This window comes from Oryza glaberrima, chromosome 1 (genome assembly GCF_000147395.1).
Source record: "Oryza glaberrima chromosome 1, OglaRS2, whole genome shotgun sequence".
NCBI classification, from domain to species: domain Eukaryota; kingdom Viridiplantae; phylum Streptophyta; class Magnoliopsida; order Poales; family Poaceae; genus Oryza; species Oryza glaberrima.
The window spans coordinates 2,467,559-2,485,947 of record NC_068326.1 but is presented as its reverse complement, the minus strand read 5'-3'; the positions used below and the strand labels follow the sequence as shown (position 1 = coordinate 2,485,947).

General features: G+C 43.6%; 2 protein-coding genes across 5 annotated transcripts; one reads left to right on the top strand and one right to left on the bottom strand.

The window, feature by feature from the left end:
* Positions 1–54: 54 nt before the first annotated feature.
* On the bottom strand, positions 55–818 carry LOC127778698 (histone H2B.5). Its single transcript, XM_052305323.1, has one exon. It carries the CDS (start codon positions 733–735, stop codon positions 268–270), a length of 468 nt encoding a protein of 155 aa, XP_052161283.1. The 5' UTR covers positions 736–818; the 3' UTR covers positions 55–267.
* An 11,895-nt stretch (positions 819–12,713) lies between these two features.
* LOC127760514 (putative pentatricopeptide repeat-containing protein At5g59900) lies at positions 12,714–17,957 on the top strand. Of its 4 annotated transcripts, none has more exons than XM_052284814.1 (5): positions 12,714–15,713; positions 16,170–16,400; positions 16,517–16,615; positions 16,750–16,909; positions 17,227–17,957. In XM_052284814.1, exon 1 carries the CDS (start codon positions 12,803–12,805, stop codon positions 15,530–15,532), a length of 2,730 nt encoding a protein of 909 aa, XP_052140774.1. In that variant the 5' UTR covers positions 12,714–12,802; the 3' UTR covers positions 15,533–15,713; positions 16,170–16,400; positions 16,517–16,615; positions 16,750–16,909; positions 17,227–17,957. The 4 variants fall into 4 exon arrangements, with proteins under 4 accessions (XP_052140774.1, XP_052140753.1, XP_052140768.1 ...); XM_052284793.1 differs by having other exon boundaries at positions 16,517–16,644; positions 17,227–17,954; XM_052284808.1 differs by having other exon boundaries at positions 16,310–16,400; positions 16,517–16,644; positions 17,227–17,953.
* Positions 17,958–18,389: the final 432 nt, after the last annotated feature.

Here is an 18,389-nt window from a genome sequence, read left to right as displayed (position 1 = left end):
AGATTATCGTACCAAACCAAAGGATTAGAGGCGACAGGTGAATAATTCAGAACATGTAAAAGGCAAGTAGATTAAGCCATCATAATTACTACTTTACCAGATCCAGATAACAATATTGTCCTAAATCCACCAGGATATTTCTTACATGAACCCAAGATAGTCAAAAGCCAGAATAACTACAGCACAGTACCATACCATCCAAAATTCCAACCTACCACAACTACCATTAGCAGCAAGGCGAGAAATGGGAACGAGAAGCCTAAGAGCCTAAGCGGAGGTGAACTTGGTGACGGCCTTGGTGCCCTCGGAGACGGCGTGCTTGGCGAGCTCGCCGGGGAGGACGAGGCGGACGGAGGTCTGGATCTCGCGGGAGGTGATGGTGGGCTTCTTGTTGTAGCGGGCGAGCTTGGCGGCCTCGGCGGCGAGCTTCTCGAAGATGTCGTTGATGAAGGAGTTCATGATGGACATGGCCTTGGAGGAGATGCCGATGTCGGGGTGGACCTGCTTGAGCACCTTGAAGATGTAGATCTTGTAGGTCTCGACGCTCTTCTTCGCCTTCTTCCTCCCGGCGCGGTCCTTCTTCCCATCGCCGGAGCCCTTCTCGCCCTTGCCGGCGGGGAGCCGCTTCTCCGCCTTGGGCTTCTTCCCGGCCGGGGCCTTCTCGGCCTTCTCCGCCGCGGGCTCCTCCTCCGCGGGCTTCTTCGCCGCCGGCTTCTTCTCCGCCTTGGGCGCCATGGATGCTGCTCTCTTCTTCTCGGTAAGGGGAAACGGTGCTGGTTCTTTTGCTGTGTGTGGATCGCAAGATTTGCGGTTGGGAAGAGGAGGAGACGGGGCCGATTGGTTTTATAGAAGAGGGGATGTGCGCCCTGATTGGTGGAAAGCATGCGGCGCGGATCGATGACGTGGAAGGATTCGTGTCGTTCGCCGCTGTTTGCGGTGAACGGGTGGGATGCGTTTCGGCGCGGATTGCTGACGTGGTGAAATATCTGGGCGCGAAGAGACGAGCACGGGGCGGGATTTTCTCGCGCGTGAGCGAAATTGTGGAAGGGCCCATGGGTCATAGGGACGCGACGATTTTTGTCTAGCGAGAATTACAGTTTTTTTTAGAGTACTGGATTTTTTTAAGTTTTAATGTATACATAAGAAATTTTGACCAAATATTGATTTCAAAATGTTTCACGATAAATGCGCAATTCTATAATAGATTCTACCATGGTTTTTATGTGGTACTATTATGCTATTATGCAAAGGCGTCATGCTGAACTCTTAATTGTTGTAAAATTCAAGTCAATAAGGTTCTGATAAAATTCTTGGGTGAAAAATCGATTAATTCATTTAGCCACTTTATTTGGCTTTCCAAGATATACTAGGTGTGATTTTCTGTGAGGTTCTAGACCGGGCTAGGCAATAACTATATCCGCTTCCAAATACTTTTTTATTTGTTTGACAAGCGTTGTTTTAACTTCGATCATGGCTATTTTTAAGTGATTAGACTATGATGAACAAATATTAATGCTTAGGTTAGGCTCACGCCCTAATAATATGATATATTATAAGTATTTAATTTTAAAGAAAAAACAAATGGTCAAAGTTTAAATATGAATATTTTGTGACAAATAGAATCTTGGAACAGGTGGAGTACAAATGAAATAGAATGGAAAGCTTGATGCTAAAGGCACTTGAGACATCATCAAATGTGAATCACTTTTCAAAATGAAATTAAAAACTCAGTTAAACATTAGCAGAAAGTTGATTTTGACATAGCTTGTCTTTGGCCTACAATATATTAAACTATGTTTGTTGACAAATATATCAACTCATTGGCAATTCCCTATTTTTCAAGTCTAATTTAATCTACTCAACCCCGATATCAATGTCCTCCTCGACCCAGCTTTGTTCTGCCAAGTGCCAATGCCTTGGCTTCCCTCACTGCTGCTCTTGAGTTCGCCAGCATGTAGTCGTTGTCTGAAATTTTTACATTTTGGTCTTTTTGAAAACTTATTTTACAAATAAACCCCTGAAAAAACTTTCTCCCCACTCAAAATTTTCGCCAAGTCTGTTCTGCCTCCGGGCAACGGCTGGCGCCCCCCCCCCAGACCGCGGTGCCAGGGTGGCTGGCGCCTCCCTCCTCCCCACATCGAAGCCCTTCTGCCTCCGGGCCTCGGCTGGCGCCGCCCTCATGGACCACGGCGCCAGGGTAGCTGGCGCCGCCCTCCCCCAGCCCGAACCCCTTCTGCCTTGCGGCACTGGCTGGCGCCGCCCTCCCCAACCGCGGCGCCAGGGTGGTTGGCGCCTCCCTCTGCTTCCCTGCAAATTGAAGATCCATATTGCACAAATGTACCAATTCATAGTTCGCAATTCAAATCACAATTCACAAATTCGTACCGACTAAAACAAACAATGCCAAAAGTCCATCACATATTCCACACATCAAACAATGCCAAAAGTCCATCACATATCCCACACATCAAACAATGCCAAAAGTCCATCACATATCCCACACATCAAACAATGCCAAAAGTCCATCCTATATTCCACACATCAAACAATGTCAAAAGTCCATCACATAGTCCTCACATAGTACATCACATTTTATATCACAAAGTGCACCACATATGTCATACTACCAACCAATAGATTAACTTCATACAAATCACTTCTTCCGTTGGCACCGAATTGCTTGCGAGCCCGGAGTGTACCTACATTTGAAAATCCAATGTTTAAAACATTTTAAAAACAAAATAAGGGAAATCAAATAACATTTAAGAATGGTAAGCTCATTTTACCTCTTTTTCGCTGCCCGAGTGGATCGCAAGTTGTATTGCGTGGGTTGCGTCCCCTGAGGCGCGTCGGGAAGCTGCGACATGTCTATCTCCTCAGCGTCTGGTGCGACGTAGTCCTCATCCTCCTCGTCCTCGTCGTCATCATCGTCGCTAGGTGGAGCCGGCGCCTTCCCCTTTACCCTCCCTTGCGTAATGCGTGACGACGACGAGCCACCAACTCCTTCACGCTCTTCTATCCTGATGGAGTGTCGAGCGGTACTTGGACGCGCGGATTGAGGTAGTGGTGGTGGTAGTCTCCGCGGTTGGTACACGTCGTCCAATCCAACCGACCTGCAACCTAATCTTTCTGCAAGTTTCCGGCACCTTTGACGAACTTTCTGCATTTCAAAAAAAAAGAAGTTGTTAGGCATAACTCAAGTAATGCAAAGTGCTAAATAAATTTTACCTCTAAAACATTGCGGAGTGTGTTCTCCGTGTCCTCACCACCCCTCGGAGCTTGGAGGGCATGCCCCATTTCATCACACTCCTGAGGAGCTCTCTCGACTGAAAGCGTGAGAAGATATATGTTAGGGTCTAGGGTGCAAATGGAAATAACTTTGACAAATGCAAGAAAACTTACGACTCTGTCTCTAAGTGGGGCGTGCTCCATTTGATATCCAACTCTAGTCCGGACATCATAGGGATTCCGCCCCTCATCGGAGTCGCGGTCATCCTCTATGTCGGCTTCCGTCCAAGTAGGGCGGAGGAACAGTCTATATGTCCTATGCAGCCAACGAAGGTACTCTGAGAAAAGATGATTTTGGTGTATAGTCTCGATGTACCTGTCGTTCATTCCGGCTGTCCTCCATTCATCAATGTATCTATTATGCTCTAGCCTCCAGTCTTTCACCTTCTTTGTTCTCACCCTATCATACCTAGACAAGTAGAAGGTGATGAAACAATAGTGAGCATCGACAAGGGTTAAATGGTACAAAATTGAACATTGACAATGAAAGCAAACAAAGATAAGAAATATTTACTTGTGTAATTCAACTCCAGTTGAGATGTCCTCAACCGGCCAGTCTTGTTTCTTCCCGAACTGTCTCATGACACGGTGTGGAAGGTGGTACTCAACTGCCCAAAAACAAACCAATGGGCACTGGTACATGAAATAGTTAGAGTCTCGATTGCACATCGAGTTCAGGGTTAGGCTTGAAGCCTCATTTGTGTGGTATGGTAACCACTCAATCTGCAAAAGTTGAAGAGATGTCGTTGGTTAGTATCTCAATTAAAGAAGTAAATGTCTAACTAGAAATGATATTGGAAGTACTTACATGTTGAGGCTGTAAGCAGTCCATCTCATTGACATAATGCTTGTATGCCACATCCCGGTGAGCATGTGCAGTGGCAGTACTCTCAAAAAGGTAGGCCACTGTCTTCTCCATGTCTAGCTCATTGTAGGGCCAAGGAGTGAAGCTTTGCCTCCACTTAGGCCTTCCAACCGGTAGTCTTAACCACATCCACAGCTGAATCAATAGCACACAACCACTCATGTTGGATGATGGTGCCTGACGACAACAGGCCTCACAGAGCAGTCTATATGTCCACGCCAACACTGCTGAGCCCCAACTGAAACGGCCCAGATCACCAAGGTTGGCGACCAAAGGAATCCATATCACCGAAGCAATGTCACCCCCAGCATCAGGAAACATAACCCCTCCCAACAAGTGCAAGATGTATGCACGGGCATAACACTCAACACGCCATGGCTCAGCGTCGTCGTCAAGATGTGAGAAGTTCTGACTCAGCCAAGACAGGGGTATTCCATTCTGCTTCTTCTTCCCCCCTTGCCCCTGCTCAATGTTCAGTGGAATGCCAAACAGCTGCTCCACTTGTGCACGCCATCCAGGAGTCTCTGTCCTGCCCGTCACGGCATGCCCCCGTAATGGGAGGGCCAAGATCATAGCCACATCCTGTAGAGTGATGGTCATCTCACCACTGGGGAGGTGGAAGCTGTGTGTCTCAGGCCTCCATCTGTCCACAAGTGCTGTCAACGCAGGAGCGTTGAACACTGGCATTCCTCTGCTCACGACCAAGGCCACCCCGAGCAACCCGGCCGCCCTTAGGTACGGGATATACCTATCGTCGAACACTGGGGGGCATGAGCTCTGACTCGGAGCGGTTGAAGTACATGCATTAGCAATTGTAAATCAATTAGTTAATATAATGTCAAATACACGCTACCGATACTTATGCACAAGTGAATCATTGCCGATTCATACCCTCCCCGCCTCGATCGCAGCCCCGCGATGACGGGCCTCGTAGTACGCCTCCAAGGTTGGGTAAGTTGGCGGTTGTCCCTCCTCGACCATCCTACATGAAAAAGTAATAAATTCACCGTTAGTTACCAATGTGACATATATTAAAAGAAAATGAATGCGAGAACATGAGTAGGAAAACAAACTATTTACCTCCCTAACACTTATATGTTTTTTGGACTTCTTCTTTTGTGGATGCTTAGGACACTTAGTTTTCTTGTGACCCTCCTGGTGACACAACGAGCATCTATTTTGCACCGGCGCAGCATCAAGTTGAACGCATGAAGGTGGTTTCCTTCCATAACCACCCAGACCCGAGTCCATTTCGTTTTTGAATCGTTTCGATATCCTCTTCCCTCTTGTTTTAATCTTCAAATTTGGGTCAGCAACAAATTCTTCACCATCGTACGGTGGCCACTGTGTGGGGTCGAGGTATGGCTCAAAGTGACTTGCCCATATGTTCACAACGGCTCTTGAAGAGAACTGATACGGCATTCGGTTGGGAGATTCCTCATCAATTGCATGAATAAGATAAACGTGGATAAGATGTGAGCAAGGCATATGGTAGAGCAATGGCCTTTGGCAAGAACATGAGTTCTCCTTACCTTCAACTTTGAAGGCTCTTGCACCGAATCTAACACCACCACGCGTTATACCACCCTCTCTGTGACCTCGTATGTCTTTTTCTGCTTATCGAAACACCTTGCAGTGTGTTTGTTCGTCTTACTTTTTTGCACCTTCATCTTAATATCAACCTTGGTGGACCAACGTTGCACTAACTGGACTCGCTTCAAAGCTTCATCATGTCTGTTCACAAAGTAGTCATTGCACTTCATGAACGTAAATGATACTATGGCTGTCACTGGAAGCTTACGAACACCAACTAGCACGCTATTGAACTGTTCGGCCATGTTGGTTGTCATGTAACCCCACCGGCGGCCATTTCTATCATATGCACGAGACCACTTATCTTTATCCAACAACTCATCTTCAAGTCATTTACGAGGACCTTCGGGAATACGCTGCCTTAGTGCCTCAACATCCCTCTCAAATATCCACTTCTCGTCAATCTGACATATCCTTAGGAGCTCTTTTGTCTGATGCTTGTCCGCACCGGCCTTGTGGAAATTAGCACTGAAGTGCCTCATGCACCATCGGTGGTGAACCGGTGGCAATCCTGGAACAGGAGTCGTCATGGCATTCATTATACCAGCATGTTGATCTGAGATAATACAAACCTCCCTATGCGGCCCAACCACAACCCGTCGGACAAGATCGATAAACCAGCACCAGTCTCGTGAATTCTCTTTCTCCACCAAGGCAAAAGATAAAGGTACAAGTTGGTCCTCCGCATCAGCTGATAATGCAGTCATCAAGGCACCACCGTATTTCCCAGTTAGTAAGGTTGCATCTATAGCTAGTACTGGCCCACAATGCTTAAAAGCCTCAATGGAAGGACCAAAGCACCAGAATGCACGCATAAAAATTTTCTTGGTCACTCCATTAACGTTGACAACCCTATCAGGATGAGTATCGATGTGGTAGACCATACTGGGATTCCTCTGCTTAATGGCTTGCAGCAAAGTAGGCAAACGGACATACGCTTCACCCCATTCACCGTAAATGAGCTTCATAGCCTCCTCTCGTGCCCTCCAAGCCTTGCCATACTTCACCCTATACTGGAAAACCTCAAATATATACAAAGCTAACGCAGAAGCAGAGAGTGTAGGTTGCAGTTTTATGGCATTGCATAACCTATTTGCTATGAACTTTGATGTCAGCTGCCGGTGGCTCCCTGAACCTTCGGCAGTAGCACAACTATGTTCCTTACCTACCCGTGATATCCTCCACGTGCCACTAGACCTCTTAGTTGCATGGACCTTCCATTTGCACCGTAGGTTTTCACATTTAACAGTGTACCTCCTATTTGCGGCAGAATTGACAACACGGTATGGACGATGGTGCACGATGGCGTACTCCTGGAGCCATATCTTCAATGCGACCATGGATGGGAACTCTAAACCCTTTCTGAGACCATCCACCTGGAATGGTTCTGGCAACTGATCTAGGTTGATGCCGCCATCTAGTAGTGCACCATGGGCATGTGTTAGGTCCCTAAACTCAGGAATGTCCGGCTTCCTCCCAAACACCTTCTCAAACGCACGACATTCCTCTAATGCTAACTTGTCATTATTAGTAAGTGGAGGGAATGGACGGTCATCATCAGAGTCTTCAGCAAATTCAACATCATATTGCTCAACACTTGCCTCCTCGTCAACATCATCTCTATTGACTTCTACTGAGACAGAATCGTGACCACCACTCAATTCGACATCAAAGTAATCATCTGGATTCACATATTGGCCTGCTACTTCTGTCGGGTATTCAGGGCTAACTCCGTACAACGACCAATGAACACTCGCCGACAAATGTTCACTTAGATCAAGCCCCTCTTGTACTAACTCCCTTTTCATCTCCCTCGCTGCATCCACATCATCAGTACCGCAATGTCTCGTTGATGGTCCTGCCTCCCATAAATCATTTCCAAGCAAAGGTCTCTTCTTCTCTCCTTCCCCCTCCAAGTCTTCTCGTACCAACTCAGTCTTACTTGCACCCCCTCCACGACAAGAATAATATGTCACAAAATTCTTCTCAACGTAATGATAAGAAGGAGATTTGTTTAGATCCAAATTTTCTACGGTACGAACTAACTTTGATGCAAACACCTCTATAGATCTAAACTGAGACTCTTTTACCAAATCAAAGTAAACTTCCCATTCCAACTGACCTATCACATTTAATATATACTTATGCCCTTGACCAACATCGTATCTCCCATAAAAACGAATCTCCACATTATCCTCGGTCCATCCAAGAACTTCTTTCACTCGTGACCTTAGTTCATCTAGAGTTGGGTGGGTGGGAAACAAAATGGTCTTCAATGACATCCTCAAACTCAACATGTGCACCAACATAAGGTTCCACCACTCTACCACCGTAGTAAACATGAACAAGTCTATCCATCTACACCAAAAAATCAAATGTAACTTTGCAACAAAAATTAAATCTTCATTCCTAAACGTAGTCCAAACCGACATATTATAACCAATGCATAACTTAAATTGTCCCAAAGCTACTACTCCAAAAAAATATTTAATCCACCTACAACTATCAACAAGTTTACTAGTGCATTACACATCGAAATATTACAAATACTCCGTCATACAACCCAACCTAGTTCTAGTTAACTATAATCAATTTATATAATGCAACCAAAATTTTCTCACCTTCATACAATTAATGGTTAAAAGTTTAACCTATAGACTATAGCATCAAGTCCATCAAATTAAAATTACTTTCATGCCTCAACCATAATTTTTCATCCATCCATCCAACCAAACCATCCAAAAATTAACATTACCACATATATGGTTAAAAAAAATCGTGACACCAATGAATACATTGCAAACATGTAGCACTACAACAAGCCAATCCTAAGAATAAATGCTAAAAATCACAAATTTGGGTAAAAAAGGGGTTCTAGGGTTACCCACCGATCTACAAATTCAACCAATAAAAACGAAAAAAAAGAGGGGTGAATGAAGGAGTCTACCTTTCTCTTCGATTTCCACGAAAAATCCCGCGAAAAACGAGTTCAAATGGAGTGGATTTGAGGTGGGGAGGTGAGGAGGAGAGAGAGGGGGAGAGCTGCTGCTGCTCAGCTCGGGCTGGTGCTTGGGCGAAAATGGGAGTGGGGAGGAGATAGGTGGTGGGGCCCACGGGGTTTAAGGGGTCGGCCAACAGAGGAGGGGCGCGCCAGCCATGCTGGCGCCGTGGTATGAGGGGCGGCGCCAGTGTGGCTGGCGCCCCCATTCTGCCCAGTCAGCACCTCCACGACAGCCCTAGTGCCACGGTGGCACGGGCACGGCGCCAGTGTGGCTGGCGCCGCCATGTTGGGGTACGGCGCCAGCGACTCTGGCGCCCCGAAAAGGACCATTTCCGGTTTAAGTTTTTCCAGGGGTCTATTTATAAAATAAGTTTTCAAAAAGGACCAAAATGTAAAAATTTCAGTAGTCGTTGTCGCTTCAGCTGCTCGTGTTGATCTCTTATCTCGATGCTGCAACCAAGATAATTGCCTTCACATTCGTTTATGCCATGCGCCACTAAAATTACTCTAATAACAAGAGAAAATCCCTTGCACTCCCCTGATATTTGAGTCGATCCCTAACGTGTCCTTCAGTTTTTTTCTTTCCATGGTATAATTATTTTTTTTTAGGAGAACGACGGCAGGAGATCTGCTGGAATTTAACATTAGGAGAGAGAAATTACAAAGTAGCACAGAGGTTCAGAGGTTACAAGCCAAGGAATGGAAAGAGAAATACAGCTGCAGGAAAAGCTAAAAAAATTTATGGGGGTTTAAAGGCCAAGCAGCGCATATCAATAGCTTGCTTGATAAAATAAGCTACTTCAATCTCTGAACAGGAAGAGTTTTGGAAAATTCTTCTATTTCTTTCCAACCAAATATTCCACCAAGTAGTTAGAAGAGTTTCCCTGACCAGCTGCACATCCTTCTTAGAGCCTGCAAATTTGGTTCCTGACCACCATGTTGACACATCCAGGACATGATTTATTCCGACCGAAGTCAAGTTTTGGAATTGACAAATTAGGGTCCACACTTGTCTGACAAACACACAATCACTGAACAAATGATTTGTATCTTCAAAGGCACAACCACAAAGGCAACATATCCAATTGCAAGGCCAATGCCTGCGGAGCAGATTTTGGGCAGTCAAGTTTTTTGACGGAGAACTAGCCAACCAAAGAATTTTATTTTTGGTTCAGTCGGGGATTTCCATAGAGAATCAAACTCATTGGTGGCAAATGAGCCTTCGAACTGGAAAAGGTAAGCACTCTGAATCGGCGTGAGAAGTGGCAGATTCAGATGTTCTCCATGGTATAATTGTGGATTTTGATTTTTGGTCTCTTTCCATATTCTTTTCTTTAATTGGCCATTTAATAGTTATGAAAAGTCCATTTTGGCATCAGCATGAAAGGAAAACATAATTTAGAATTATCTATATGAGATTATCATGTATTCAATATTTTGTTGTGTGAGGTATTATTCATGACAAAATTTGTTTTGCACATAGACGATAGAGAGTTTAATAGTTATTCCTTTAATTATAGCAAATCTAAGTAGTGTGTTTTTGGATGATATATACAATAGATTTCAATGCGCCCTATATGGGTAAGGTATACCCTCTATCCTACTACTCATGTAATTTATGGATACACCGTACCTTCGTGTGTATGGTAAAGCTCCATATGCAATAAGGAAATCGATAAGAGATTATGGAAATAATCCTCGCAGGCAAGTACATAACAAAGATCTACTCGGAAAGGATTAGGAATATACTATATCGTGCAAGGTCCTAGGTCTCCGAGTTCCAGGGGATTCATGGTATAAATACATACCCTTAAGGGGTCCAAGGTTTTGAGTCATAAGCACAAGACACCACCACCATAATCTCGGAGGACTTGAAGCCTATTCGCCGATAGATCTCGTCGAGCTAATCTCAACAAGGATTTCATCGGTAATCTCATAATCAGTTGTTCTCTATTGTACTCTGTGTTTTTCCATATCAATCTCATATAAACTGGAATAGGACTATTATCTTGCGAGGGGCATGAACCAGTATAATCCTTGTTTTTTGTTTGCTTGATGTCGAATCGTGTAGATTCTCATACCAACGTATCCCAATACCCTTATCATCCGGTCTACGGGTTTCCCCCGTCGACAAAGGGTAAATTCAACTGGGATAAAAAGTTAGGGGTTAATTTTACCTTTACCTTTGATCATACTAGATTCTATTTAAAAAATATGTGTTTGCATAACCGTGGGTACTAAGATATCAATATTGGAGACATTCACAAGTACACCAGAATAGCTTCAATTCTTCACTAACTATATATTCTTATAGTTTCCTCGCACTAGATTATCTCATATGTTAATTCCATCTATCTTTTCTAACACGTATCTACGTTATCTTATTAAAAAAACTAATATAAATACGTAAAAGTATAGGTTAAGGTTATAGTTTCTTTGATGGTAAAACAAGTAACAACAAAATAAATAATATATATAGCTTTTTTAATAAGATAGATGGTTAAACACTATGTGAAAAAATCAACGGTGTCATACATTTTGAAATGGAGGGAGTATATCCACTAATGTATTTGGGGATACCATGTCATTGATCATTGTTCTCGAATGACAACTGCTTCACGTTGAAAGACGTGGTAAACTCAGTGAGTGGTTGGAATAGTAAAGCAATGTATTAATTGATAAAAGTTTTTGGGATCTCCCCGTTACATGGCCCTAGGAGGCTATTTATAATCCTAGTACAGGCTTGTACCCTCTAGGATTTGGTTAGTACATGGGAATTTGCATAGTTACCCTTACCGTAGGGACATTACAATGTGTATACAGTGTCTTTTGCATTTATGGGCCTTGAGACAACTCCCTTGGGCCGGCCCATTAGCTGTCGAAGGGCCTCTATAGGCCGCTGGGCCTCCTATGTCCTTAGCCGAAGGTATCTACTACTTCGGGGCGATGGCCTTGTGCTTCGCCCTACAACCTTCGCCCGTGGTGACTCTCTAGTTGACCGATGAGCTTGGAGGTGAACCCTTCGGTCTCCATTCTGTGGCTTCGCGCCAGTCTTGATGGCAAAACCTCCTTGGTTCTTTGTCATTCTGCTTCGCCCAAGGACTTTGGCCCTTGGCTTCACTAGTGGCACATGTCTGGGACTTAGCCAATCCTCGATGTTTTGGGTGGTTTCGGTAGGTCGGCCGAAGGCCCTCATGACATACCTTCAACACTTACAGATTAGAACATTGGAATAGAGTATACCAAAGTACCAACCTATGTTGTGCCTTAAGTTATCTCATATATTTGAATTTCATTTTATTTTGTTACAAACTTAAAAGCAACACCAATGGTTCCCAAAATGGTAGAGGGATGGTAGTGCGGAGAGAGTGACGTGTAAGCGAGGAATCAAGTGGGAGGGATGGGGGAGTGATTTATGTTTCTATTTCCATTGGTAGTATCGAGAGTCAATTTGTACAGTTCCATTTTTTCTTATCTAAACCGCTTATTACCAACTAAATAATAAATTATGGGTTAAACTTTTATATACTTATCCTTAACGAGTCAAAAATAAATGTTGTAAAATAATCTTCGATGAAGAAACCACAAAATCAACTATAAAATTAAGTTTTAAAATTTAAAATATGGCTTATAAATATAAGCATAAACGAAATGATGGGAAATAGATGTCTTTTAGAGAGGAATCTATTCACGCCTCAAACTTTAATTAGGAATTCCAAAAACATAATTTTGGATGGTTTTTTTTGTTATCCGTTGGACATGCTCTGATTAGGGATACTGTTAGAGCCACAGCAATAAAACTATTTTCTTTTGCGAGGAATACAACTATACTAAAATCGTGGTATTGAAATCACAGAGTATTTTGGGTAGTGATGCTCGTGAGCCTATCTGACGTTGATTCATGATCTAACGGCCGTTCTGCACTTACTGCAGTCATCTACTGCTAGGCATTTTGCTCATCTTCACTGTCAAATCTCAATCGCTCGCCGTCGCCCCCCGCCCGACACACCGGCGGCCGGCCTGTGCGACGGCGATCCTCACCACCACCGCCTCCGATGCCTCCGCCGGCACGCCGGCGTATCGCCGGCGATCCCAACTCCACGTCGATCACCTCACATGCCGGCATGGTTAAGCTCCTCGCCGACATCCTCCACCACACCCCGCCTTCCACCTGGCCGTCCGCCCTCGCCGCCCCGCTGCTCCGCGGCCGCCTGGCCGCCGCCCACGTCTCCTCCCTCCTCCTCCTCCCGCCGTCGCTATCTCGCCCCGATCTCTCCCGCCGCTTCCTCCTCCTGCTGCCGCCCCACCTCGTCTCCCCGGTGTCACTGTCTCTCCTTGCCCTCTCCTTCCTGTCCTCCTCGCCGTCCTCCTCGTCGTCGTCATTCTCCTCCCGGCACGCCGCCTCCCTCCTCCTCTCCCTCGCGTCCTCCGCTCCGTCTGCTTCCTCCTCATTCTCGTCTCTCTCCCACGCTTCCTCCCTCTCGGCCTTCCCGCCAGGCGCGGCCTCCACCGCCGCCGCGCTGCTCGCCTCGTCTTACCTCCGCCTCCGCCGCGCCCGCGACGCCGCCGCCGTTCTTGGCCTCTCCCTTTCATCGGGGATTACTGTTAACCAATATACCGCTTCTCAGATATTGTTCTCTCTTGTCAAGATTCGGCAGTTCGCTCTTGCCCGGGACCTGTTTGATAAAATGCTCCAGTCCGGTGTTCATCTGGATGAGTATGTTTACACGGCAGGCATTCGAGCTTATTGCGAGTCCAGGAATCTGGATGGTGCGAGAGGGTTGGTGGTAAGGATGGAAAGCGAGGGGGTCAAGGCCAGCGCTGTGCCTTACAATGTATTGATGTATGGCTTATGCAAGAATATGCGCGTTCAGGAGGCTGTGGAGGTGAAGAATGTCATGGTGAACATAGGAGTGACAGCCGATGAAGTGACATACCGTACTCTGGTCTATGGTTTTTGTCGGATGGAAGAGCTGGAAATGGCACTGAGGATAACACATGACATGATCAGGCTTGGTTTTGTGCCATCAGAGGCTAATTGCTCATTTATGATTGACGAGCTACGCAAGAAGGAGCTGGTTGAGGAGGCATTCAGTTTAGCTTGTAAATTGGGTGATTTGGGCATGGTACCAAATGTGTTTGCATACAATGCATTGATTGACAAACTGTGCAAGAATGAAAGGTTTGACGATGCAGATAGGCTCTTTAAAGAGATGGCGGGCAGGGGTCTGGAGCCAAATGAGGTGACTTATGCTATATTGATACATGCCCTGTGCAAGAGAGGGATGATAGAAGATGCACTTTGTTTGTTCGATAAGATGAGGGATAAGGGTATCAAAGTGACAGTTTATCCATACAATTCCTTAATCAATGGTTACTGTAAACAGGGTTCTTTGGATCGGGCAAGGGGACTTTTGAGTGGTATGGTTAAGGAGGGATTGACACCAACTGCAGCATCATATTCTCCCCTAATAGCTGGTTTATGTAGGAATGGAGATCTGTCTAGTGCCATGGAACTCCACAGGGAGATGGCTGAGAGGGGCATCGCATGGAATAATTATACTTTCACAGCACTTCTCAATGGTTTCTGCAAAGATAAAAAAATGGATGAAGCTGCTAGGCTGTTTGATAAAATGATTGACAGCAATGTAATACCAAATGAAGTGACCTTTAATGTTATGATAGAAGGGTATTGCCTTGTTGGAAATATAAGAAAGGCATTCCAGTTATATGATCAAATGGTGGAAATGGGGCTCAAACCTGATAATTACACTTATAGATCATTAATAAGTGGACTTTGCTTGACCAGTGGAGTGTCAAAAGCAAATGAATTTGTTGCTGATCTAGAAAATAGCTATGCTGTGCTAAACAACTTTAGCCTGACAGCGCTTCTGTATGGATTCTTTAGAGAAGGAAGGTTCACTGAAACATACCATCTTTGGGATGAGATGGCAGTGCGAGGAGTCAAGCTTGATCTTGTCAGTTTTACCATAATCGTGTATGCTGCTCTGAAACAGCATGATAAGGAAAAATCATGTGTGCTATTTAGGGAGATGAAAGAACAAGGTGTCAAGCCAGATGATATATTCTACACATGCATGATTGATGCACTGTCAAAGGAAGAAAATATGATCCAAGCTTTAAACTGCTGGGATCAGATGGTTGTTGATGGCTACTCTCCAAACACTGTAACACATACAGTCTTGATAAATAATCTCTGCAAGTCAGGGTATTTGGGCAGTGCAGAGCTCCTCTGTAAAGAGATGTTAGCTGGGAATGTTCTTCCAAATAAATTTACCTATAATTGTTTTCTTGATTATTTTGCAACTGAAGGGGACATGGAAAAGGCCAAAGATCTCCATTCAGCCATGCTTCAAGGCCATCTAGCTAGCATAGTGTCATTTAACATATTGATCAAGGGCCTCTGCAAGGCTGGAAAGATCCAAGAGGCAATTGACCTTATGAGCAAGATCACTGAAAGTGGTTTCTCTCCAGATTGCATCAGCTATTCTACAATAATACATGAGCTCTGTAAGATGGGTGATATAAACAAAGCATTTGAGCTTTGGAATGAAATGCTCTACAAAGGATTAAAACCTGATGTTGTAGCATACAACATTTTTATACGGTGGTGCAATGTTCATGGTGAATCTGATAAGGCTTTGGGAATATACACTAATATGATTAGAAGTGGGGTGCAACCAAACTGGGATACGTATAGAGCTCTTCTCTCAGGAATTTCTCTGATGGTCAGCAAGGGGCAGGCATTGCTGCTGACCACCTGATGTCTAGGGCAGTGCATTTCAGGCTCTCATCTAATGGCATAAGTTGCTATCATTCATCTAGAACAGGATCCATCAAATAGTTCCCTGAACTGTAGCTACATTATGACTTCAGTTGCTTCAGAGGGACAAAACAATACATACAAATTTCTGTATATGAGCTCATGGATTCTACACATAACAAGTAAGCAATTTAAGACAATTACTTTTCTACCAAATGTATGTTGTCCACAATCTTGCAGATAGTATTGTACCATTTGTACATTTGAGCTATCAGATTTTAATTTGACAGTACCTTTACTGCTTTACATTCTTTACTTCAAGAAAAAGTGTTTTTTGTTAATGAATGTTTTTTTTTCTTATTTCATGCCATCTTACTATTGATGTTTCCTGTTAAGACTGAAATAGTGTTATTAAGACACATTCGTCTTGGTAAAAGTTCTATAGATTCCAAGCTTAAAAATTCATTATCAACTGTTTGGACTTTACATTCAACATTGCTAAGACAACAATTATTTCCAACTTTGCAATTTTACATAGCCTTGTCTGAAAATATAAAAAAGGAGATTACACAATTTTAAGGGATTTATTTTGATCTAGTTACATAGACACATCTAACACCATTTAAAATTTTCAACAGTGTCATAACGTGCTTGGGGTTTCTGAGCCAGTGTAACAGAATCATTTTGATGCTTGATCTTATGGCTAATACCGCTAATGTTGATCTACCCAAACTTGCTTGGGACTAGAGGCTGATATTGTTGTTGGCGGTGTTGTTAGTGCTGATTTTAGGCTACAAGATTTCATGCTTCAATGAGATAGTGCCACAGGATATATTTCCAGGAAATTCTGTTTCCTCAAGACCTAAGCTGTACGAGCATAACATCCCCTTCAGATTCTGCATGGCACACGCTATCCATTCTTTTCTTCTTTTTTTTTTTGTGAAACTTACTCATCTTGACAATTTAATGTACTATTCTGTACCAGGGAAAGGAAAACTGAACTCTCATTGTGTACCAGAGAATCGTAGTAGAAGCAAATTATGATCGGGATTCAGGCTGTTGTCAAAGGTTACCCATCAAGTTGGTATATATCGCATTGTGTCTTCTTTGAGCGTATACCCCCTTACTCATTTTTAATCTCTAGATGTATAAAACAATGGTCATCATAACTTGACAGAAACGCCGCTGTAACTAATATTGTTGCGTTTCTGATTGCAGGTCACATAGGCGAATATGGTTTGTTGATGATCACAAGTCTGGTGAAATAATCCTTGAGTTTGATGGTAGACTGAACAAATGGGGCGTCATCAGCTTCCGTTCTGATGTTAAAGTCAAGAAATTGAGTCCTGGACCACAGGTCTCTTTCCCTACACACCAGGTTAGTTCATACAACTATCAATAACATATCTGGAAATATCACTTAGTTAAGATGCTTCTATCTTTTAGCAAGATTTTTCAGGGTACTTCATTATTTTCAAAGGGCTGAAAAAAAACTCGTTTAGCTGGCCTGGTTCAAAATTGCTCTGATTGATGTGATTATTCTTTTAAAATGAAAACTAGTCAATTTTGAATGAAATGTGTTTTTATTTTGGCTCGGCTCATTAACAAGAAATTATAGGAAAATAATTTTGAAGAAAGCTCGATAAAAAGCTGACCAAGCTTTTTCCCATCCCTTTATTGTTGTGCTGTTTGCAGTCTGGCTACATGCCTACATCGCCCTCACTACTTCTGCCGGTACCGTGGATCATGATTCATGAAAGAGGCAAGGAGAAAGCATATGGGAGAAAATGTTCTGGGATTCTTCTAACAGAGAGATTTATCTTGGATGACACTAGTATCACTGTATCAGGATTCGTATACATGCAGTGATGCTGTAGATGGACTCTCAAAGCTAGCAGCAGCGTAGAAGATGGTGTAGATACGTGCCTATATGATTTATGAATTGTTCCTGTTTTGGATTCTATTGTGCCGTCTATTTAGTTTTATTGCCCATTGATTTGCACTCGTTCTGCTGTATTGTCTGTCAATGAAAAGTTGCCGGATGTTATAGAACGTATTTTCTGAAGTTTTAGAAAAGCTTCAACTCTATAGTATATTTCTACCAGGCTGTGCTGATGCAGTGATGCTTCTGCGAGCTGAGTAGCTGACTGCTGTTGATTGCTGATGATTTATTCGGTGCTTTGAGACGATCGGCCTCATCTTTCGCTTATGCTTATACTCCCTCCGTATTTTAATGTATGACGCCGTTGACTTTTTGACAAACGTTTGACCTTTCGTCTTATTCAAAAAATTTATGTAATTATAATTTATTTTATTGTTACTTGATTTATCATCAAATGTTTTTTAAGCATGACATAAGTATTTTTATATTTGCATAAAATTTTTGAATAAGACGAGTGGCCAAACGTACGTTGGTTAAAAAGTCAACGGCGCTATACATTAAAATATGGAGAGAGTACGTAAAAGGGCATGTAGCCTAGTGGTTACAAGAGCCTCAGTAGCACCTGAGGTACTGGGTTCGACTCCCCGTGGAAGCGAATTTTCCAGGATTTAACGGCGTTGTGCTTTCAGTGGTAGGCGACGTACCCGTCGACAGCGAGGCACCTGTGGTGACTTCATCAATCTCTCCAGGATTTATTACCGGCTCGTCTTCGAAGATGCTCATAGGGGTGAGTGTGCGTGCGTTGTGAGTGTCTGTGTTGTACCGTGTAATTCTCAAAAAAAAATGGAGGAAGTACTTATCAGCCAAAATTTAAATTTTCGACCTTAAATTTGGAGTTGATTTTAGAGCTTTTTCATTAAAGTTTTTTTTTCACCTTTGCTTTTACGGCCCGTTTGGTTTTTTAGGAGGGATTGGG

Coding starts and splice junctions, on each gene's coding strand:
- LOC127760514 (XM_052284814.1), top strand. CDS start 12,803: ATGCCTCCGCCGGCACGCCGGCGTATCGCCGGCGATCCCAACTCCACG.
- LOC127778698 (XM_052305323.1), bottom strand. CDS start 735: ATGGCGCCCAAGGCGGAGAAGAAGCCGGCGGCGAAGAAGCCCGCGGAG.